At 41.1% G+C, this 24,272-nt stretch overlaps 2 protein-coding genes across 3 annotated transcripts in view; both read right to left on the minus strand.

Annotated features, from left to right (window-relative positions):
* pinx1 (PIN2 (TERF1) interacting telomerase inhibitor 1) overlaps positions 1–6,323 on the minus strand; it is a 28,303-nt gene extending 21,980 nt beyond the window's left edge. The window contains exons 1-5 of the mRNA XM_061746527.1: positions 6,274–6,323; positions 4,104–4,213; positions 2,280–2,372; positions 1,999–2,080; positions 947–1,036 (exon numbers count right to left, since the gene is read on the minus strand). Of these exons, the coding sequence (XP_061602511.1) occupies positions 947–1,036; positions 1,999–2,080; positions 2,280–2,372; positions 4,104–4,213; positions 6,274–6,292 (394 nt within the window). The 5' untranslated portion in view covers positions 6,293–6,323. The remainder of the gene's footprint in view (positions 1–946; positions 1,037–1,998; positions 2,081–2,279; positions 2,373–4,103; positions 4,214–6,273) is intronic.
* A 7,360-nt stretch (positions 6,324–13,683) lies between these two features.
* On the minus strand, positions 13,684–23,947 carry tdh (L-threonine dehydrogenase). 2 transcript variants are annotated; one of them, XM_061746836.1, is made up of 9 exons: positions 23,892–23,947; positions 17,631–17,825; positions 17,313–17,355; positions 17,129–17,199; positions 16,438–16,587; positions 16,039–16,211; positions 15,787–15,877; positions 14,874–15,143; positions 13,684–14,787 (listed from the first exon to the last, which is right to left on the minus strand). In XM_061746836.1, the coding sequence occupies exons 2-9, from the start codon at positions 17,815–17,817 to the stop codon at positions 14,648–14,650; spliced, it is 1,125 nt and encodes a 374-aa protein (XP_061602820.1). In that variant the 5' UTR covers positions 17,818–17,825; positions 23,892–23,947; the 3' UTR covers positions 13,684–14,647. The 2 variants fall into 2 exon arrangements, with proteins under 2 accessions (XP_061602820.1, XP_061602819.1); XM_061746835.1 differs by lacking the exon at positions 23,892–23,947 and adding an exon at positions 19,317–19,475.
* Between the last annotated feature and the right edge of the window lie 325 nt (positions 23,948–24,272).

Below are 24,272 nucleotides of genomic sequence, written 5' to 3' on the forward strand. Positions count from 1 at the left end.
GCATCTCATCTCTCAGGAAAACGGTCTTTTTCTGGCTCCTTCCAAATTAAGACCACAAAAACAGGGTGAGAGGGTCTGGGGAAGAGACCAAGGCCACATCTTATCTGGCAGGGTCATCTAATAGGTCATAGGAGGTGTTGTTTTGGGGGGACCAGTAAATGGAGACGCCAGATGCCCCAAACAGGAAACAGGAAGCTGCTATTGAATGACGTAAAATATTGAAGGATCTTCCAGGTGAGGTAAAAGTTGAGATATTTTGTTTTGTCAACTGTGCATCTCCGGTGGAGTATATTTAAACTCAATGACACACTTATCGATGGGGTCACAACAAAAAAAAAAATGCAAAGGAATAAAACGAAAAGAAAACCAACGTCCATCATCAAGCTACCTCTCTGCAGCCGTGGCACTGTGTGCCACACCGCAGGTATTACAACTCAGCAATAAAATGCTGTTTATTCATTTTGGCCTCCAGTGGTCCTGAACACCAAATTCCTCCTTCGACCTATCAGCATACTGGCCTTGACCAGCAAATCTTAACTTCCTGACGTGTAAAGAGTAATGAAAGGAGTGGGAAGAGTTATAAATAACCTCCCCTAACACTCACCGGGTCAACTGACCCAGCACAGGCCCACAGATCTCTGATCAGCGTCTGTGGTCTGAGACGAGAACATGGGTCTCATCGAGGAGGGGGGTGGAGGGGTGGGGGGGTCAATGAGGCTGCCTGCATGATTAGATAGTAGGTGTGCAAAGGCAGACAACTATGAAAGCAGCAGCCCCACTTGAGTTTACTGCTGGAAGAAAAATACTTTTATCAGAGCAGCTCCCAAGGCTTTGAAATATTTTCTATTATGGGGGTGTGACTTTTACTTTTTAATGAATATAAACCCTAGACTTGTGTTTGTGAACCCTCCATCTCCTGCTGCTAGTTCCTTCATACTCCACTCACCTTTAGTGAACTTCATGTAATGGACCCTCTTTTTGGAGGTCTTGGACTTTTCTTCCAAGCTGAAGCCTTCCTTCTCCTCTGGATGAGCTTCTACAAACAATAAAATAAATCAAAAACAGTAACAGGTTTGAGTTTAATTGTTGCAAACGTATACAGAAATCCAACAGTTTTAAACAGGCTCCTTTCTGGTGCAGTGCTGGTGATGGTGACTGTATGGCCGCCTCAGCTCTAAATGTTGCACTGTAGCGCCCTCTCCTGTTCTGCAGGACAACTATCACTTCATATCTTTTTAGCCACGTGGAGTTTGGCAAAAGAAAAAAAGTTAATATTGAGAGCACAATCATTAAAAATCTTTAAATGTCACCATGTGTCAACAACACAATTCTGAATAATCTGAATCAAATATTACTAACGAGTTGAGAAAAAGAAATTAAAAATGTTAAAAAAAAAAAGCCTGAAAAAAAAATCTGTTGTTAGGTTGTTGTTTTTCATTTGATTATTTGTATTATCTAATCCAAACACACATGCAGCTTGCCACAGGATGCACAGGAACAGTAAGAAGAAAGATTTTGGCTGTGTGGCCTACATTTCTATTACAATGCTGCTAATCCCTCCCAACAACTGACTCTGTACTCTAATACACATTTTTACTTCTTCATACTACTTCTAATAATTTTATTAAGTTGATAAATAGACAATGAAAACAACTCAAATATCCATAACCCAAAAATATGAGCAAAGGTACATGATCTCCTACTGTAACATCATGACCCGTTTTAAACTAAGCAGCTCAATTACCGTAAACATTCACATAAACAGAGGAAAAATACACTTTTAAGTTGTATATAGTACTGACAGCCAGTCAAGATGAAAATCTGTCAATATCAGGGTTCAACCAAGCAATCGTGGCATCTTGAATGATAATATCCTTTAGCCAGAGTATAAATACTGTATGTTCTGCTGTACTCTAACAATTGCAGGATAGAAACACAATCATTAGTGCATTAAAATTCCTTTACCACTCTTTCAAAAATTGTTACGCATGCACGTACCACTGCCAGTGTTTTGACTGTGATGGCTGTTCAGCTGAGCAAGAAGCTCATTGAAATCATCTTGGTGAGCAATCCAGTTATCCTGAAAAAAAATCCCAGATATTAAACAAAAAACATTGGACAAAAACATCAGATAAATAAATCTTAAGTTTTTAAAGGGAACTTTTAAACTAATTTAAAACGGGAACTATAGAGTCAACTAAATTACAGCTTTCAAAACAAAAAAGGCAAACTCAGAAAAGAATCATGTATAAATTTGTTTACGTCTTGATTGTGCTCACCTCCTGACTGGCGTTGGTGCCGAGGCCGTAGTTATTGTTTTTAACCTTTACTTTGATGTGGTCCGTGGAGCCTTGCTCAGTTCTTCCCAACCCCTGGAGGCATAAACATTAACATTATGTCAAGTATAAAAATATTCATACATTGACACAACTCGTAACTCAGAACATCATCACCTCTGTTTTGCATCTGCAACAAAATCCACCAGCTCTTGTGTTTTCTTCCCACTAGTATATCATCTCATTAACCGTAAAATGCTCTCTAAATCTCTCTGTGATTTTCTGGAGGCCATGTTGATTGAAAAACTCTTCTTTTCCTCTTCAATTTTGGGAGATGAGACTGGAAATGCAGACTTCTGCAAACACCCCTATGCCGTTTCTTCATGCGATATTTTGCAGTATCTCCGTATTATAGCATGAAAGGCTTTTTTGGGGGGGACAAAATTACAGTTTAAGTATTGTATTGGTGGCACTACAGAGTGGTCTTCTGAACGCACTGAAGTTAAAGACCACAAAAGTTATTGACTTATGCATTTCAAACTTTTCAGCTACAATAATCTGTAATACAGGTCTTTTGTGCTGGGCATGTCAGGCAGAAAGGGTTAAAAAAGTAAACTGGCAGTGGTTTTGTCGGTACACATGCTGATGTCCTGTCTACTGATTGGCTGAAACAACAAACTTTTATTGAAACCTGTGCACACATATACTTAAAAGTTTTTCACTTGGGAGCAGTTCTCTCATTAAAAAATAAAAAATGTTTATCGCAAGGTATAAACTTCTATAAAATGAATAACCCACATTTAAAGGAGCCGTCTGTAAGAAATGGCCAAAACTGTTACTGCAGTCACTTTCAAAATATTGTTGAGCGGCGTGTACCCTCCTCCTCCTCCCCCCGACCAGAGGTTGCCAGGAAGGCTGCAGAATGCAGCAGGAACGTAGGCTGCCATGGCTGCGATAATTAGAGCCGAGCTGGCAACCCGGATGCCGAAACAATACTGACTTGGTGATTGGGAGATAGGTGGAGGGTGGAGCTTCAGAAACAATACTGACTTGGTGATTGGGAGATAGGTGGAGGGTGGAGCTTCAGAAACAATACTGACTTGGTGATTGGGAGATAGGTGGAGGGTGGAGCTTCAGAAACAATACTGACTTGGTGATTGGGAGATAGGTGGAGGGTGGATCTTCAGGCCAAAACAAAAAATGACAACATAAACATCAGTTGAGGGCTGCAACTCCTCTTTTTAAACTGGAATATCCTGGCTTGAGTGCTGTTGTCAGTGACATAAGTATTTGAAATGAACATGATTTTTAAATGTCTGTTGACATATCGGGGTCATTTTATGATTCGTTTTATTATTGCTCATACATACAGCTCCTTTAACCATATACAATTTTTTTATTAAAAGAATAAGACATACTCTATAATCAAACAAAATGCTGAAAGTCAAGAGTACTTTCACTCATTCTAATGTAAATATCTTGAAATCAGAATTCTACAATGAACACTTATATTAATTGAATAACTGGTGCAAAGTGCTGCTGGATGGCTTTTGACTGGAACACTGAAGAGAAAGCTAATTTTTATTCTCACTGCACTGGCAGACTGTTTTAAATCTTTAAATGGTCTTTCATCCCCTGATCTCTCTGAACTGCTATAGTTGCATTCCCCTTGCCTGTCTCAGATCAGCTGCTCCTGGACTTGCCACAACACAGTAGAAGCTTGGGGAGGGGGGCTTTACCATTGCTGTAATTAATAAACTTAACTCGGACATGGCTCTATGCTTTAAAAAATAGAGACAGGGAAAAACAGGAATTGGTCTCACTCACCTTGCCCTTGGACCAGCCCATTCGCTCCAGCATCTTCTGGCCAAACTTGGACTCATCCTTGCTCCAGGCGCTGTTCCTGGGGTCCACCGACCACTTCTGCTTCCTGCGGGCTGAATTTACAGCAGCTCAAACGGAAACTCAAACAAGTTGATACCCGGTCACTTAAATTATATACTATTCGCATTACGATCAAATAGAAATTCCATCAATCAACTATTTTCTGAGTCAGACATTAAGTAATAGAGAACAAAATATATCAATTATCCAGTAAGTCCCAAGACAAAAGTCCATTTCAAAATTCTAAACAATATTTATCCATCCAATGAACTGCTGAGGAAGAGATTTGGTATTGATCACAATAACTGCAGCTTCTGTGATTCTGAAATTGAAACTACTGATCACATGTTTTTTGATTGCCTATACACAAACATTCTGGGAGGATCTGCAAGACTGGCTGTCAACAGAAATTCAACCACTCAATCCCCTCACAAGAGAGAACACAGTGTTTGGTATTAACAAGGACAATAAGTGTGACCTGATATTGAACAATCTAATTCTCCTTGCGAAATTCTTCATCCATACATCTAAATGGAGGGAAATGAAACCACTCTTCTCTGTGTTTAAAAAACACCTTGTGGACAATCATCTCAATGCTTTGAAAATGAGGAAAAAAACTACATTGTCAATCCTAAAAACCATATGAAGAACTGAAAATATTTGAGGACCCCTAATGTGATATTATTTCTTATCATTGATTTATTTTGACGCCCCGGTCTGACCTCACCCCTCATTGCAATACATAAATTACCAATTCTAACTCTAATAATCATTCCTGGCATTATCATGATATATTGTTTCATAGTGTATTATTATATTAAGTTATGAAATCTTATGGGATGTTAAACTATAGTATTATTATATATTATAGTATGGTGATATCATTTGGTTATATTAGGGCTGGGCGATTTTGATTTTTTTTGGAAACTACAAAAAACAATGGAATACATTTTTTCAAATATTTTATCTTTATTTTTAAAGAAAAATAGCAAACAAATTTCCCTATTTGGAATGAAGTGCAATTGAAAGATACCGTGAATCCTCCTTGAATTTAGTAAAGTGACATTTACAATTTTCTTGACCAAACAAAGATGACTAGACGAGCTCCGTCTGTAATGCAGCCAGCTGCAAAAAAGGAAAATCGATTTTCCGATTTTCCTTTTTTTAAACATCGTCTTGATTAATAAATCCGATTTAGATTTAAAATCGATTAATCGCACAGCCCTAGGTTATATGTTATAATATTTGATAAAAATGTTGTTATATTAGGGTATTACTATATTATTATGCTATATTTATATTATATCGTGCTACACCACTCTATATGATAATTATTTATTTGTTTAACTTATTTACTCTTGAATCAATATTCTCAATTTATGCATTTACTTTCATCACCTTATTCACACACACACACACACACACACACACACACACACACACACACACACACACACACACACACACACACACTGATGTCTTGTAAAAAAAAAAAAATCATTGATTTATTTTATGCCTGAATTTATTTTATTTATTTACTTATCTATTATTTATGTTAATTATAGTTTTCAATATTTTGTTATCTTCTATGTGCCTTGTGTAATTAAGTTAATTGTTATGTAAACTTATTGTATGTAAACGATACATTTTCAACAAAAAAAAACACCCACACCACAATAATAACCTCAGTGTAAACGAACATTCATGAGCGCTGTCAAGCGGTTACACGATTGTTAAATGTTACATTTGTGTTAAATTACTGACAACCAAGCTCCATATCCGTGATAACATGACGACTGGAGGATGTCGCTAAACTGATACAGGACGTGCATTTAAAAGACAGCTGATCGAGAAAAACTGCCATCTCTAAGAGTATTTATTATGCAATGAGTAACTGGGTTTACAGCAGTTAAACAGCTGGGGGAAACACGTGTCTAAACTGACTGAGAAAAGCTAATGTTAGCCACCACTGTCCTTTGAAAAGTAAGCCTGGTTCTAAAAACTTAATATTTTCGGTGACTTTCGGGAGGTGTGTTGGCATGGCAAGATATAGAAACACTTAAATTCCCAAACGAATAAAAACGTTTTGAATTTGTGACAAAGATAAACTTACGTTCAGCGAGCATGGACATCCTCGCTCCGCTAGTTCTTGTTCTTCGTTGTTTTTACGGCAGCTTTCACCCGATAAGAGTCCGACTGCTGCCCCCCTCTGGAGTGATGTGGTTACTGCAGTCCTGTTCTCATGGCCCATGGTGACTCTACCAAGCAGCTGCCGCTTTGCTCTCCGCCCACTCACCATGGTTTTTTCTTAACCTGACTACATCATAACTTTTTCTACCCCTCTTTTATTTTTCCTTTTTTTTGTAATTGTGTTTTGCATTCTTCTCTCATCTTTCTACATGATCATTGATGCTGTCCCTCCTTGATTTTCTTCTCAATATGTCTTCGGCTTTTCCCCAAAACTTCATCATAAATAATAATCAGAATCAGAATACTTTATTGTCAGTGTACCTGGGTACTGTGAGATTTGAAGACTATTGTAACTATTTTAACTATGTTTAAAAAAATCTTATGAGGGTTCTTAAAAATGCCTGAACATAATATTTAATCAGAGTCGATGGATGTAAATATACCCTTGTGCAGATAAGGAAATACAGGACTGTCTCAGAAAATTAGAATATTGTGATTTTCTGTAGGTCAATGATCGACTTTGTTGTCGTTTCATCTGACCTTCGGCCGCATGTCTTGGACACTCGGGTGAAGAGACGGGCTGAGCTGTCAACTGATCACCACCTGGTGGTGAGTTGGATGCGCTGGCGGAGGGAGAGGTTGGACAGACCGGGCAGACCCAAACGGATTGTGAGGGTCTGTTGGGAACGTCTGGCCGAGCCCTCTGTCAGGGACATCTTCAACTCCCACCTCCGGGAGAACTTCTCTCGGATCCCGGGGGAGGCGGGGGACATCGAGTCCGAGTGGACCATGTTCTCTGCCTCCATTGTCAACGCGGCGGCTCGAAGCTGTGGACGCAAGGTCTCCGGTGCCTGTCGTGGCGGCAATCCTAGAACCCGGTGGTGGACACCGGAAGTACAGGATGCCGTCAGACTGAAGAAGGAGTCCTACCGGGCTATGTTGGCCGGTGGGACTCCTGACGCAGTAGATAGGTACCGGCAGGCCAAGCGGGCCGCGGCTCGGGCAGTCTTGGAGGCAAAAACTCGGGTCTGGGAGGAGATCGGGGAGGCCATGGAGGAGGACTTTCGGTCGGCCTCGAGGAAATTCTGGAGGACCGTTCAGCGCCTCAGAAGGGGAAAGCAGTACTCTGCCGGCACCGTTTATGGTGCTGGTGGGGAGCTGTTGACCTCGACTGGGGACATTGTCGGACGGTGGAAGGAATACTTTGAGGATCTCCTTAACCCGACTGACATGCCTTCCACGGAGGAAGCAGAGGGTTGGGGCTCGGAGGCATGCTCATCCATCACCCAAGCCGAGGTCACCGAGGTGGTTCGTAAGCTCCTCGGTGGCAGGGCACCGGGGGTGGATGAGATTCGCCCTGAGTACCTCAAGTCTCTGGATGTCGTAGGGCTGTCTTGGTTGACACGCCTCTGCGACATTGCATGGAGGAAGGGGACAGTACCGCTGGGTTGGCAAACCGTGGTGGTGGTCCCTCTGTTTAAAAAGGGGGACCGGAGAGTGTGCTCCAACTATAGGGGGATCACACTTCTCAGCCTCCCGGGGAAAGTCTACGCCAGGGTACTGGAGAGGAGATTACGGCCGATAGTCGAACCTCGGATTCAGGAGGAACAATGCGGTTTTCGTCCCGGTCGTGGAACACTGGACCAGCTCTATACCCTCCGCAGGGTGCTCGAGGGTTCATGGGAATTTGCCCAACCAGTCTACATGTGTTTTGTGGATCTGGAGAAGGCATTTCACCGTGTCCCTCGTGCCATTCTGTGGGGGGTGCTCGGTGAGTATGGAGTCCGGGGCCCTCTACTAAGGGCTGTCCGGTCTCTGTATGATCGAAGCAGGAGTCTGGTTCGCATTGCCGGCAGTAAGTCAGACTTGTTCCCAGTGCATGTTGGACTCCGGCAGGGCTGCCCTTTGTCACCGGTCCTGTTCATAATTTTTATGGACAGGATTTCTAGGCGCAGCCAGGGGCCGGAGGGGATCTGGTTTGGGAACCTCAGGATTTCATCTCTGCTTTTTGCAGATAATGTTCTCCTGTTGGCTTCAGACCGGGACCTTCAGCATGCGCTGGGGCGGTTTGCGGCCGAGTGCGACGTGGCAGGGATGAGAATCAGCACCTCCAAGACCGAGGCCATGGTTCTCGACCGGAAAAGGGTGGCATGCCTTCTCCGGGTGGGTGGAGAAGTCCTGCCTCAGGTGGAGGAGTTCAAGTATCTCGGGATCTTGTTCACGAGTGAGGGAACAATGGAGCGTGAGATTGACAGACGGATCGGTGCAGCGTCCGCAGTAATGCGGTCGATGTACTGGACCGTCGTGGTGAAGAGGGAGCTGAGTCGAAAGGCGAAGCTCTCGATTTACCGGTCAATCTACGCCTCTACCCTCACCTATGGTCATGAACTTTGGGTAGTGACCGAAAGGACAAGATCGCGGATACAAGCGGCCGAGATGAGTTTCCTCCGCAGGGTGGCTGGACGCTCCCTTAGAGATAGGGTGAGGAGTTCGGTCACCCGGGAGGAGCTCGGAGTCGAGCCGCTGCTCCTCCACATTGAGAGGAGTCAGCTGAGGTGGCTTGGGCATCTGTACCGGATGCCTCCTGGACGCCTCCCTAGGGAGGTGTTCCAGGCATGTCCCACCGGGAGGAGACCCCGGGGAAGACCCAGGACACGCTGGAGAGACTATGTCTCTCGGCTGGCCTGGGAACGCCTCGGACTCCCCCCGGAAGAGCTGGAGGAAGTGTCTGGGGTGAGGGAAGTCTGGGCATCCCTGCTGAGGCTGCTGCCCCCGCGACCCGGGAACGGATAAAGCGGGAGAAGATGAGTGAATGAGTGAGTGATTTTCTGTAATGCAATTACAGAAACAAAAATGTCATACATTCTGGATTCATTACAAATCAACTGAAATATTGCAAGCCTTTTATTATTTTAATATTGCTGAACATGGCTTACAGTTTAAGAAAACTCAAATATCCTATCTCAAAAAATTAGAATATTCTGGGAATCTTAATCTTAAACTGTAAGCCATAATCAGCAATATTAAAATAATAAAAGGCTTGCAATATTTCAGTTGATTTGTAATGAATCCAGAATGTATGACATTTTTGTTTTTTAATTGCATTACAGAAAATAAAGAACTTTATCACAATATTCTAATTTTCTGAGACAGTCCTGTATGTGTTATTTTTGTCATGTTTTTTTATTTCTTATGCCACCGAACCTTGTTGTTATCTCCAGCAGAGGGCGCTACAGCCCAACAGTCAATGCATAAAATCCAAAATCAAGAAGAAAGTTCTAGGTTATCCAAGTTCAGGGATCAGCCAGTGCGGTCTCACAGTGGGTTTCTATAAAAAGCAGAAGCATTGGCCAAATTCAAACTTTATTTTTATTAGTACAGAGACATTTAGGGGCCTGTGCTGCATAGCACGACTGCTTGCTCGACGTGGTGATGGTGCAACTCTGGGTTTTTAGTGTCTGTAGCAACGTATCCCCATGAGCCTACGCTGGAAACCTGATCTTCTCTTGCTGCAATACAGCTTTAAATCTAAATAATAGCATTTTTTTACTTCAGATCAGCTACTTAGATTAATTTGTTTAAAATGACAGAGGGTTGCTGTAGTTCAAGAGGTGGACCATCTTTCAGTCAAAGTTGCTTGATCTCCCACTTCCTTCCTTCACATGTCGAGATGTCCTTGAACCCCACATTGCCCCGACTTGCAAGTGGGTTTGAATTTTTTTTTTTAAGCAAAACTGATAAATAAACATATGAACTTGTTGGACAAGTCCCAAGAGTCTACAACACCTCAAAGCAAAATGCAACATCAAGCAAAGCTGCTGTGTTTAGTATCATCAAGTTTGTGAGCTGGATTTGCAAAACATCAACAGTATGTTTATTGGTACAGTTTTAATGACAATATTTGAAAGAAATTTTTTAGAAAAGACAATGATTTCTTAAAACAAACACAAATGTGCAACTCAGGGTAATAAAACCAACCACGTGCAACATTTTATCTTGAAAGAAGAATATTTGTTCGGCAGACGGGTGCAGTGTACATGGATCCCCAAACTGGGGTCACAGCCCACTAAATTCCTGGAACAACATCAGACATTTTTATCCAGAAAAACACAAAACTTTTTTCTACTTCGTACTTGTGCAGTTAAGGAGCAAAGAGAAATTGGAGGAGGTTTCAGTAGTCTGACAAAACAGCAGCTTCAACTGCCACAAAGTAAACAGCGGCGGTGGCCATGTGGAGGAACTGGATTCCACATGAATGCCAAAAGTCTTATGTAACATGTCCTCAGTGTGAGAGATGGCGTCCCAACCTAAATAAAACACCGGCAGCCACGGCAACAGCCGTGGACGTCCACTGTCTGGTCTGGTGGGACTGGGTGGTTGCTAAGGTCTGCAGCAATTCCTAAAATCATCTCAATCCTTTAACATGTAGGGAATAATTATAATTAAATAATAACTAGATAACTAGATAACTGTGGAGTCCACATCAGCTGCATTGCAGTTGTGAGTGAAGACTTATATGTGAACCTCCTCAATTCACTTATGACCCAGAAAACTTGCTTTTCAACTCCCCAGCCCTATCAGAAACTAAATGTTAATTTTGAGAAAAGGTAAGTAGAAAACATTGTTGTGTGTTCAAGGCAACTCCAATAAAATAGATTTTGCACCAAAATTGCACTTAAAGTAAACTACATGAGCCAAGAGGTTAGGTAACAGGGCCCTGACGGGGATGGAGACAATCAACACCCTTATCTCGACACAATACTTTGTCTTTTGTCAGAAGTCCTTCAAATAAGTTATCATGTTGTTTTGTTTGTTTAAGCAATGCCCCTGGTCAGAAACAGAGAAGCGTCATTGTGACTCAGCAGACTGATGATGAGATGATGGTAAAAGTCCTCAGAGCCTATGAGGGAGGGGCTAGAAGAGTGATGTCAGTGCCATGGCCACATCAGGCACGTGTGGTAATGACATCTGTGGTGGTACACAACGTTATCGCGTCGTTGGCCGTCTGCCCAGGACATGCAGCCACCAGCGTCCTAAGTTCTTAGTTTCTGCTGCAGCAAATCAGCGAAAATCGCTGATTGAGAAATGAGGAGGTATCATAGAGATAACTTCTCATTTCAACTAACTAGATCAGCCGTTCCTCATCCGTGACGGTTTCCTACAGCGCTTTTAACCGTCTTTCAACGTGAGCGACAGGAAGAAAATAGAAGCAGGGCGTCGGACAAATGTTCAGCTCAAAACGGCGTGCCGCGCCGTGTCGCACTGCGCAGCACTGCGTCGCTCGCGGCCAGTTAGGACAGTCCAATAGAAAATAGAGCAATGGAATTGATTTTGTCGCTGATGCTCGCTCGCATCGCATGCAGTTATGACACGGTGTAAAGGCTGATTTATGGTTCTGTGTCGCCGCGTACCCTACACGGTACCCTACGGCGTAGGCTCTGCGTCGATTTAACGCAGAACCATAATTCAGGCTTAACTCCGCCGGCCGGAGCTTCCGCCATTTTTTCGTAGCGGTGTATCGCGTCATTCAGGCAGCCAATCAGCACAGAGCCTCATTATCATAGCCCCGCCCACTCAGAATCCCACATAGATAATGAGGTTAAAGAATGGGATGATAAAGACATGGTTTAGAGGCTGAATTTCTAATTTATTTAGCAAAAACAATCAAAAGCTTGTTTTCAAGACATTCAAGGCCTGTTTAAAATAGGGATTTGATGCCATAATAGGTCCCCTTTAAAAGAAAATGTAAATGTTTCACTTGAAGAAAATCGATGTGTATATAAACTGAAAATATATATATAAAAAAAGTGTGGTTTAATTCACTTTTGTGTTTTCATTGAGGCTCTATTATAGGAATTACATACATAGGAGTGTCCACAGCATTTCAGTGTCAACAAAGGTCGGCCTATCAGATTCTGAGCACATAATTAGTCTGTAAGTGGTTGACAGGTAGTTAGTAGTTGATTTTCCCGTATTTTTAAATGCAAAACTTGACAGGTATGCCAGGCTTGGGGTTGCGGTCGTAAGAGGCGTGGTTTACCTACCGCAAACATTCAGATACCTCCGCGTTTCCTCCACTCACCCACACTTCTCGGAAAATGCTGCACGCACACTCACGTGTTCTCACATTTACATAGGCACGTAAAACTGGACGTGTGTGGGAACATTTTGTCCCTCTTATATTTCAGCTCGAACAAATGTATAAATATATATATGGTATGTTCCATACTTCCTTTCCACAGCCCGTTGTACTCTCTTAGTATCAAAACGCAATCCATTTACGTGGTTCATTTGGTTCAGTAAGGCTTCATTACAAAGAAAAATCATTTCAGGTGGGTATTATATAATACTTTCAGTTTAATGATGGCGAGTTGATCTTGTGTTTAGGTGAAACTAAACACCGAACGGCTCAGTGGCAGGAAGTTGATCTCTGTGTGCAGCAAGGTGATCTGTCTCCTCTCTCTTTTGCAGCCAGACTGCAAGCAAAACAACATTTGAGGTCACCTGAAACAGGTGCGCTCACTGACGCAGAGAAATGGAATTGTGAGACATGGCATCAAAGACAATGCTAGCCTTGGGATTGATCCCACTTAGTGGTTTCAAGGATGTGCCTAGAAGGACACTTCTGTCAGCACATTAGAAGTCTTTTTATTTAGACCTTTTTGAAACAATACTACATGTAGGAAAGTCAGTTTTTTTTGTGTTTACTTGATGAATGAGATTTAGGTGTCAGTTATCAGGGGAGGGAGGATTAATATTTGAATTAGCAAATAAACATGCTAAATCAGACTTATCAATTATTCCAGACATCAGGCACGCTCAGGTCTGAACATTTACAAGATCATTTTTAAGGCTCTTCATAGTTTCCTCTTAAAGGGACTACAAGGGATGTATTTATGTTAAAATATCAGTTTTACTGTCATGACTTATATGCTTTTTACCAGTTCAACAGTGAAAATGTTCAATACTTATTAAAACATCAAATAATTTCTGTAATCTGATGCAAATGATTTAATCAGACTAGATTTGAGGTGAATCCGCTTAATGTAACTGATATTACATATATCAGAAATAGATTTAAGTCCACAGTTGACAATAGAGTTGTGGAGGAAAACATTTATAAGCTTTCCTAGCTTCCTTGGGGGACCCATTCAATTCAATTGTATTATTATTATTATAATTATTATTCTGGTATTGTGAATAAACTCAAACTCAATTTGTATGTTGAAACAGAGGAATTAAACAGAAATTTAAACGGTTGTAAGACATTGTTTCAATATTTTGTGCTTATCCTGTGAAGGAGGAAAAAAATCATGACAGGAACAGAAGGAGGTACGTCAGAAAAAGAGTTTATTGTCGAAGCTCGTTTATGATCGAAAGAGCAGACGCCTCTCACTTCTCTTTCAGACACCACCAGACGTGGCTGAGTGTAGATGTGGCTGGTGGTGTCAAATTTCCCTTTTTGCTTTAGAAAAAAAAAAAAAAAAAAAAAAATTCATACATGAGCCGGTGAAAAAAATTATTTAAATAACAAAACAGAAGCGCTAAGAAACGAGAGTTGAAATGCTTTCATATGATAAAGCTCCCAAACATACAACAGTGACAGAATAAATAATGTTACGTGGAATAAACAGAGGAACATTTCTAAAGAATTACGTAACAGATAATCCCTCCACATGACAACGATCAGGCTCTTTTTCTCATTTTTCCACGATTAAAGTGCATCAACAAACACACTTTGTACATCCGTGTAGATCTATATTGATCTTATCCCAAACATTTGTGGGCCTAAATACCTTAATTTTCACAGTCAAAGTTAATCTATAAGAAAACGAAGACCTGATCTATTTCTTAAAAAAACATGACAGAAATGCATACAAATGCCCATTGCAAAATTCCCCATCTGTTTAACTGATTTTGTTAGAAAATACTGCACATTTTTGTGCAATCCCTTAAGAGTAACTCATCTTTTTTTTTAATCCTAAGAAGTTTTTAAAGGTCCTGCTAATGCACCCATGATACTGGCTACACTTGTCCACTGAGAGATTGCTCTTCCCCCAAATATCCCAAGCAGAAAAAGCAGAAAAGCGAGCGAAGCAGGGGGTAGGTCGACGATTACAGGCAGGACTGTCTAGCCCCCACCGACTTTTACATTCTGGAGATGTGGTGGTGAAGCGGCGGTCGAGCAGAGCCCTTCTGGTTTTACAGAGAATTGAGAGAACGACTATGTACAGTTTCTCTGCTCTCTTTGGTCAGTCTTTACATTATGTACAAAGAAGATGCTGGGGTGCAGCGTCTCAGTTGGCACGAGCCATGAGTGTTTCCAGGCCCAGGTAGTTGATCATCGTCTGGACCAGCTCTGGGAGGTCGTAATCGTGTTTCCAGCCCCAGTCCTTCCGTGCATTGGAATCATCAAAGTTCATTGGCCAACTATCAGCTAAAAAGAAGCAGAGAAGAAGAGTGTAGAGTTTAAATAGGAGCTTAAAACAATGCTGGTGGACAAATCTGTCGATCGAGACTTACCAATCGCCTGTCGCACAGGGTCCACGTCGTATGTGACCTCCAGCTCGGGCATCATCTTCTGGAGCTCCTGGGCCAGTTCCTCAGGTGTGAAGCTCATGGCGTTGATGTTGTACGTCCTCATGCTGAGCATCTCAGCTGGCGCCTCCATCACCTCCAGCGTGGCACGCAGGCAGTCGTCGATGTACATCATGGGGAGCTGCGTGTCGTGTCTCAAGTTGCACTCAAACTTGCCGGTCTTCATCGCATCGTGAAAAATCTGAACAGCGTAGTCTAGACAAAGACAGGAAATAACATTGTTATTACACCTGTTGCAAAAAATAATAATACGTAAACCTCAGTTAATCAAAAAAAAAGAAAAAAAAAGGCCCAGAACAGACAAGTATGATGTGGTGGCTCTTCAGACTAGAAAAATATGTGAATATCTCAGACAACTTAAAGCTTCTGTAGGTCAGGACAACTCTGAAACTAGTCGTTATATAACAAACTTGTAAGATGATACGAGGCATGCAGGAATAGACATGCATTACACGTGAAACCTTTCAAGGCCACTGAGGTCACAATTCATATCACACCTTCCTGGCCTCTGAGGTTTCTAAATATTGTCAGTTGCTAATTTTAAATACTGCTCTACGTGGTGTTTTAAATGCCAGCAGTGTTTACCAATGCTGTTGCATAAGGCACTCACTGTCCCTCCAGTCTGTAATGTCAGCAATTCAATGTATATAAGATAATATAGCGACTGTTAAAACAGATCCAGCTAAAAGAAAGCGTCTTAGACGCTCTGGTGTGCAGCAGAACAGTAATGTTAATCGGTGTGATAAAATAATCCAAGTAGCAGCAAGACGAAAGTCAATTATGATCTCAATGACCCTCTATAAAAGATAGTGTTTGTTCTGAGCTTTATCTCTCCCACCTGTTGTGCCGCCTCCAGGCATTGAATCAGCGGAGATGATTCCTGGGTAGCGAAGGCAGCGGAAGTCCAGGCCGTAACGATGGTGGTAGTACTGTTGATGGTAAATACAACAATTGTTAAGACCACATAAATACCCACATAAGACATGGAGCAGGTATTCATTCTCTCTGTTACGTAAAACTAGTCCATGTTGAAAAGAAAAACACACAACAAATGAATAAAAAAAAAAACAAAAAAAAAAAACGCTCTCACCTCTCCCATCAGTTCAGCGTGGACTTTGGAAACACCATAGATGGTGCGAGGTCTCTGCACACACAGATCTGGTGTAGGGTTGCGGGGTGAGCTGGGTCCGAAGGCGCCAATGGTGCTGGGGACAAACAGACGCAAACTATGCTCTGCCGCGATGTCCAGGATGTTGTGAAGCCCTGGCAAATGTGAAAATAATCGTTCCATACGGTCAGGAAAATTATAACGAGGATGTTGATATGTCATTATTGGTTTTCCTTTTGAAAATATCAGCGAAAAAGAGCATTTTTAAAGCTTCTGAAAGTACATGAGTACAAATAAAAATGTGGGGTATTAATGAGTAATAAATAATAATAAATATATATATATTATAATAATAAATGAGTAGTAATAAGGTTCACTCACCGGTGATGTTAACAGAGCGTGCCAAGGCCACGTTGGCCTCTCCGACAGCACTGAGCAGCGCGCTGTAGTGAACCAGCCACGTGATCCGGTTGTTCACCACAATTTCCCGCAGATTTTTGTAGTCCAGGATGTCTGAGTAGATGAAGGGGCCTGATGGTGACAGAGATGATTGTGAAATGAAGTTTTAATCCATTTATTACAGACCAACAGTCTTCACAGTAACTGAGGCTATTATTCAGGTGTGGACATGTTTTTTTGTCTATGGTATGATTCATCCTTAGTTTCAGTCAAGTAGTTACGGTATAAATATATTCTCTCCTGTGGTGTTCCCTCAGAACAAGTCCACCCAGTATCACATACTGATCAACATTGTAACAACCACCACAGTCATTTCCTTGAAAATTCAACATCTTGAGTATAAAGAAAGGACGGTAAATATTAAAAAAGATTTAATCTGCTCATATGATCATTTTAGTATGACGCAACAGGCTATGATACATGTACAAATAAAGTCCTTTATTGTGAAATAACAGAGATTTGGGAAAAGTCCATGATTAGTCAGAGATAAACTCTCCAGAGGAACACTGTGTTTTGCCATAGCACATACTGATTAGTTGTGTATACTGACTTTATCGACACAGATAACATGACATACCCCAGCTGGAAAAGAAAATTGTTTGACTTTACTCACCACTGTGAAAAACGCTGTTTGGAGGTTTCCTGATGTCAGACAGTATGACGTTGTCCTTTCCATATCTCTTCCTGCAAGAAAGTGAATCTTATATAACTAAAAAAGCATTGCAAACTATTGAACTATTGAGTTTCTGTTTACGCAAGAGCTGACACCAGCTGCACAGCAAAAAACAGATTCTCACCTCAGCATTTTGGCCAGCCCGACTCCGAGTTGCCCCAAGCCTCCTGCGAAAGACAAAAAGTCATGTTAGGACGTGGCACTCTTTGAACTCTTTGAATGGGGCATAGCTAATAGGGCCCTGGTTTCCATGGAGAATGGCACTTGACATCCACTCTTTTTTTCATTGCCAGATTTCTTACAAATCCTGGTGGCCTTGAAAAGTCTCTGTTCCTTCACCTCATAGCACATTTTGTATAAAATATTTACACACATACACACACACCCTTCCATGTCCACTATATCTGAGCTTTGCAAATGGCCTAAATCAGAGCGTACTTGCCTGTGATGAGCACTTTGGGCTGATCTGTCTCTGAGAAGGACACAGAGTGGAAGCTCGCATCAGATGTAACCTGACGAGGGGAGAAACTAATGTTGCGCACGGCTACAGTTAAGGGCTGACAGCCACAGCCTGGGGGGCCGAGCAGGGCCTGTTTGCCCACTTTGCTGAGTGTTCTGATGACAGGCATCCTGGTATCTATAGGAGGAAAAAAAAACAATATGCATTTCTATTATGAAAATCATTTTTGGCTCTTGTCCAGACCTCAGGGGCCAAAGAAACACACACATAAAAGGCTAGGAGACTTTTAATTGCACAACCTTGCATGAAAACACGTTGGCGCTGTCAGAAAATATGTGGATTAAAGGATTACCAAAAAAACGGAGCTGAAGATTGTAATTTGAGAGTATTTCTACCGCCCTGCCTTCACGGAGGACCAATCAGCAGGGAGGGTGTACAGTGGCGCAACGTCGGTGTGTGGCCAGATTTGGAAATATTTTTGGAAACGATTTAGGAATTACAGAAAGCACTCTTAAACTCAAGCTCATTTCTTAAGAGTGAAAATAAAATCTTTATAAAACTTAAATATGAAGAAAAAAAACTACTTTTTTTTTGTCACTTTGTGTTTATTAGATTTTCAGTTTTTTACAGCTGCACATTTTTACCAGATCACAAAAATGATCTATATATTCACCGTGCAACAAACAAACAAATAAAAATAAAAAGTAAAAAAACAAACATAAACTTGTGGGTTAGCACATTAATAATCTATCAAAAAAAAAAAGAAAATAGGAAGAAAAAAAAGAGAGGCCCGCATCCTTATGCTTTCTGTAGATAAAATGTCCACTTTTGCCATCTCTTCTCAAATAGCCCTTCCCTCAAACTGGCAAACAAAAGAAAAAAACAACTTTTAAGACTCTTTAAAGCTCATATTTCATTTTTAAGCCTCCTTCCCCTCAGATGTGCGGTCTCTTGCTGTGTCCACATAAACGTGACTAGAGGCAGTTACATAATAGCGGCTCAGACCCACCCCCCCCCGTTGCCACTGTGGCATCTTATACTGGCGCGCTCCTCATTGGGGGGCTTAAATGTATTCCTTATTTTATTTTTATTTTTTAACCAAAGAAAACTAGGAGGGAAAATGATAAAACTATGGATGAGAAACACCTTTTAAGGCCGAATATATTTTTAAAAGGGGGGGAGGAGAACCTTGCATCTCCACCACGTCCTCGTGTTGAAAACGTGAGCGCCTCAGAGGAGGAGACTAGTACTTGGCACCAGGCCTAATGCCGCGTTCCATTTGTCCTCGGAAGTCGGAATTTCCCAGTTCCCAGTCAAAATTTTCAACTGGAACGACCCTCGAAGTGGGATTTCCTACTGGGAAAGTGGGAGACGCTTCACCACCCCCGAGTTACCATTCAAAGATGGCTGCCATTCCCAGTTCCGATTTCCGAGGTAAATGGAACGCGGCATTAATTCAATGCATCATTGCCCGATACCTACTATAATAACTATTCCGGTTTATTCTCAACGTCTTATTGAAAATATTATAAACTAGGTTTATAAAAATAAATAAATAAATGCATTCTCACTGAAGGTTAAACCGGCTACAAAACTGCATATTTTCTCAGAGCATCTTTTTTTAAAATTATCTTTTAAATCTGAGAGGGGTTGTAAAATTGTACTTACCAGTTAAAAGGCAATAAGAAAAAAAACCAGCCTAAGAAGTCTTTTTTTTTTCTTCGTGTTTGGGGGCTCCCTGCTTTTCGAGCTGCTCTTACAGCTTTCTGACGTGATGCGTCTTTTATCTCCGTTCAGTGTTGCATCAGCCTCGCCTTCAACTATATATCAGCGGCCATCCGGCTCCGGGAGCCGCCGGCCCCGGCTCTGATTGGCGGAGCCGCGGAGGTGCGGTCCCCCCTCCCAGGCCACGCCCTCCCATGAAGCCACGTCATGAATTGTTGGCTTTCTACATGTGAGGGGGGTTTTAGGTAGGTGGCTTCTTGCTGTGAGGCTGAAACAAAGCTGAAGTTTACAGGCATCCGTCACCCTGCTCAGAGGTGGCAACAGTATTCACATTCATTACTCAGGTAGAAGTATAGATACTAGAGTTTAAAAATACTCCTGTAGAAGTTGAAGTATCATCTCAAGTTTTTTACTCGAGTAAAAGTATAAAAGTACTGGTTTCAAAACTACTTAAAGTATAAAAGTAAAAGTAATGTAAGGGGGAAAAAAGCCATTAAAGAGCATATTGCAGGTTAGGGTTTTTTCAAAAATTATACCTGACCTTATGTGAAAATGACTATGTGAGAAGTTAATGTAGGATTTAATATGTTTTAATGTTTTAATGCTCTGTCATTCAATGGACAAAAGCCATTGAAAATGAATGCATCTTAGTATAATGCAAATATATTAAAGAACCATATATGTGTACTATTGAGCATTAACATGTGTTTCAGAGAGCAGGAGATATGATGACTAGTTGCCTATAAGTATTGTAATGGTGCAAAAAGTTAAATTTCAGAGGCTTGTTATCATTTATCCTAACCTTTATTGGAATGTACATCCAAGTTTAGTTGCAGGAATCTGAGGGCAACGGATGTAAGAACAAAACTGGACAAGAACATCTGAAACAACCACAACCAAATTCACTCTATCCGGATGGAGCAATTTAACTGGATAGTTATTTTTTTTAAAGGCTGAAATGAAATAGAGTAACAAGGCTGTTTTTAAAATGTAAGGAGTAAAAAGTACAGATAATTGTGTGAAAATGTAAAGAGTAAAAGTAAAAAGTCGTCTGAAAAATAATTACTCCAGTGAAGTATAGATAACCAAAATTTACCAAAAGTAAGGTAACGAAGTATTTGTACTTCGTTACTTGACACCTCTGGGGGGGGGGGTTTAGGTAGGTGGCTTCTTGCTGTGAGGGTGAAACAAAGCTGAAGTTTAGAGGCATCCGTCACCCTGCTCCCCACCAGATAAGCGAGGGTGACGAAGATACATGCCTGACAAATCTCACACTTTCATGTGTTGCGCTTGCAAAGATCCTGCACACGCGTCTGTTGAAAAACAACTTTACTCACTGGGGACTAATGTGTGCATGCAGTGATGTGGCAGTGTTAAATAAGGTATATAAGAATTAATGGAGGGTTTACAATGAAAAGGCAAGCAGTCTTTGTTCTTAAGAAGCGTTTGGACTGCATTCAGTGCTTCACCTTTGTCAGAAATATTGGTTATATCAAAGAAAATAAATTTTAATGGACTTGTTTCTCCTCTTGAGCGCAATAATAGTGCAAAATGCGTCCTTAAGAGAACGGTTTTGTTGAATTAAGCACAAATGTGTTTGAATAATTTTAGATTATACACCAAGTAGTCTGATTTGTTGCTTTTATACAACCAGCTGATTATATAGCGATATAATATATGCTATATAAATAAACTTTACTTAGGCCTACTTACTTTTATTTTTTTTATTAATGCAAATGCCGGATTTAGATATCTTCAAAATCTTCACTGGTTGCCTTTTGTGTCTGTTTCATGTTATTTGTTGGGAACACAGATCTTCCATATTTTTACTTTGAAACAATGAAACAAAAGCACAGGCATGTTTTTTTTTTTGAATATTTAAAAATTGATTTCCGTTTTGCCTGTGATTTTACCACTCTTTGTTAGTCTATTTATGTTATCAATCAGCTGTATTCGACAACAAAACTACCCCCATGGAGGGACTTCAAAGAGAAAGCAGACGATTTAAAATCTAATGTAATGGAGTACAAATTAATTCCTATTCAGTTTAATCAAATGCAGGCCACTTCAATGCAGTTATAATCTAAATCTGTGTAAAATATTGATAAAATGTCAAGGCTTACAAATATATTGCATCAAGAATTACTTTTAAGAGAAAAAAATAAGAATTATAATACCATTATTGTGTAGTAAATGTCATCCAGAAATTATATAACAGAAATGTCCCAGGCATTGAAAGGGCACCCAATAACCAACTTGTACCAGGAGAGCTCACGTGTGTCATTTAAAAGTAGCTGCTGTCAACACGAGGCAAGATAAAGTGTGATCCCGTCAGTCATTTAGTCAGAGGATCAAAAACCAAACTTTTCAGACTGCGCTGCTAGATGGTGTGCTGTTTTTGACTGGAATCCCTTGTTGCTTAACGTTAGATTGTGATGTGGGAGGGGACGAAGCCCCGGTTTGTCCTTGAGCTTTGTTTGCACTAAAGTTGAGATGACAAAATTAACCCAAAGTACAAGTTAATCTATAAACTGCACACAAAAGAATGAGAAAAAACTAAGATTACACCTAATTAGAATGTGTGACCTACGGTAACCCCAGCCCTCTCCAACTTTCGTTTCTAGGACGCATGACAAAAACATGATACCCGATAAGTGAGATGACACATCAGTGTCAGCGCTGAAATGTGTACACACCCTTGCTTTTCTCTGACTGTAGCACCACCCCCACAAAAAAAGAGTAAAAAAAACCCTGACTTTCAGAAGATTACAGGAGGTTATCAGGGATGCTTTGTGATTGTGTGTGCGTGTTTTAAAGGATTTTCAGCCACAAATCAGCACATTTCCAGATTCTGAACTGAAAATAAACAGGAATTGACAACTGTACCGGGACACCACGGGTGCCATTACATACCTCCACGAAGCAGGTGATCTCGGTCTATTTATTCTCTCCCGTCATCAGATGATTGTTTCGTCACAGCAGCAGCAGTGTATCTGTTGGATGTTTACTAACCCCTGAACAAACTATAATAGGACGGGAGGCAGAACATTGAAATCCATCCCACATGTACGCTCAATGGACGCTCCTCTGTAACGCGTGATCACTTCACTTGATTTTTGTTGTTGTTTTAATCAAAGTCTTTAGTAATATTTGTTGTTTTTAAGAAAATAAACCCTTACATTCACAGGGTTTTACAGTTTTTAATTAAAAACAGCTGTGTAACATGACTAAAAATAGAGATGCCACTGAAATAAACAGTAAAGTTTCTACAAATCTACAGTGCATTCGGAAAGTATTCACAGCGCTTCACTTTTTCCACATTTTATGTTACAGCCTTATTCTTAATTTGATTAAATTCATTTTTTTCCCCTCAAAATTCTACACACAACACCCCATAATGACAACGTGGAAAAAGTTTTTTTTGTTTTTTGTAAATTTATTAAAAATAAAAAACAAAGAAATCATATGTACATAAGTATTCACAGCCTTTGCTCAATACTTTGTTGATGCACCTTTGGCAGCAATTACAGCCTCAAGTCTTTTTGAATATAACGCCACAAGCTTGGCACACCTATCTTTGAGCAGTTTGGCCCATTCCTCTTTGCAGCACCTCTCAAGGTCCATCAGGTTGGATGGGAAGCGTCGGTGTACAGCCATTTTCAGATCTCTCCAGAGATGTTCAATGGGATTCAAGTCTGGGCTCTGGCTGGGCCACTCAAAGACATTCACAGAGTTGTCCTGAAGCCACTGCTTTGAAATCTTGGCTGAGCTTTGGGTCGTTGTCCTGCTGAAAGATGAACCGTCGCCCCAGTCTGAGGTCAAGAGTGCTCTGGATCAGGTTTTCATTCAGGATGTCTCTGTACATGGCTGCATTTATCTTTCCCTCTATCCTGACTAGTCTCCCAGTTCCTGCCGCTGAAAAACATCCCCACAGCATGATGCTGCCACCACCATGCTTCACTGTAGGGATGGTATTGGCCCGGTGATGAGCAGTGCCTGGTTTCCTCCAAACACGACGCATGAGAAACATTTGTTTCTCATGGTCTGAGAGTCCTCCAGGTGCCTTTTGGCAAACTCCAGATGGGCTGCCATGTGCTTTTTAGTAAGGAGTGGCTTCCGTCTGGCCACTCTACCATACAGGCCTGATTGGTGAATTGCTGCAGAGATGGTTGTCCTTCTGAAAGGTTCTCCTCTCTCCACAGAGGAACACTGGAGCTCTGACAGGGTGACCATGGGTTCTTGGTCACCTCCCTGACTAGGGCCCTTCTCCCCCGATCACTCAGTTTAGACGGCCGGCCAGCTCTAGGAAGAGTCCTGGTGGTTCCCAACTTCTTCCATTTAAGGTTGATGCAGGCCACAGTGCTCATTGGAACCTTCAAAGCAGCAGAAATGTTTTTGTACCTTTCCCCAGATTTGTGTCTCGAGATAATCCTGTCTTGGAGGTCTACAGGCAATTCCTTTGACTTCATGCTTGTGCTTATCTTTTAAATGTGAGAGGGTTTGTAAAATTGTACTTACCAGTTAAAAGGCAATAAGAAAAAAAAAGCAGCCTAAGAAGTCTTTTTTTTTCTTTGTGATGAGCTTGTGCTCTGACATGCACTGTCCACTGTGGGACCTTATATAGACAGGTGTGTTCCTTTCCAAATCATGTCCAATCAACTGAATTTACCAAAGGTGGACTCCAATTAAGCTGTAGAAACATCTCAAGGCTGATCAGTGGAAACAGCATGCACCTTAGCTCAATTTTGAGCTTTATGGCAAAGGCTGTGAATACTTATGTGCATGTGATTTCTTAGTTTTTTATTTTTAATAAATTTGCAAAACTTTCAAAAAAACTTTTTTCACATTGTCAATATGGGGTGTTGTGTGTAGAATTTTGAGGAGAAAAATTAATTTAAT

This window comes from Cololabis saira, chromosome 18 (assembly GCF_033807715.1).
Source record: "Cololabis saira isolate AMF1-May2022 chromosome 18, fColSai1.1, whole genome shotgun sequence".
In the NCBI taxonomy this organism is placed as follows: domain Eukaryota; kingdom Metazoa; phylum Chordata; class Actinopteri; order Beloniformes; family Belonidae; genus Cololabis; species Cololabis saira.

Coding starts and splice junctions, on each gene's coding strand:
- tdh (XM_061746836.1), bottom strand. CDS start 17,817: ATGCCTGTCATCAGAACACTCAGCAAAGTGGGCAAACAGGCCCTGCTC. Junction 17,356..17,630: donor GCCCAAAGTGCTCATCACAG/GCAAGTACGCTC, acceptor TGTCTTTCGCAG/GAGGCTTGGGGCAACTCGGA. Junction 15,878..16,038: donor ACGCTGAACTGATGGGAGAG/GTGAGAGCGTTT, acceptor TACCATCAACAG/TACTACCACCATCGTTACGG.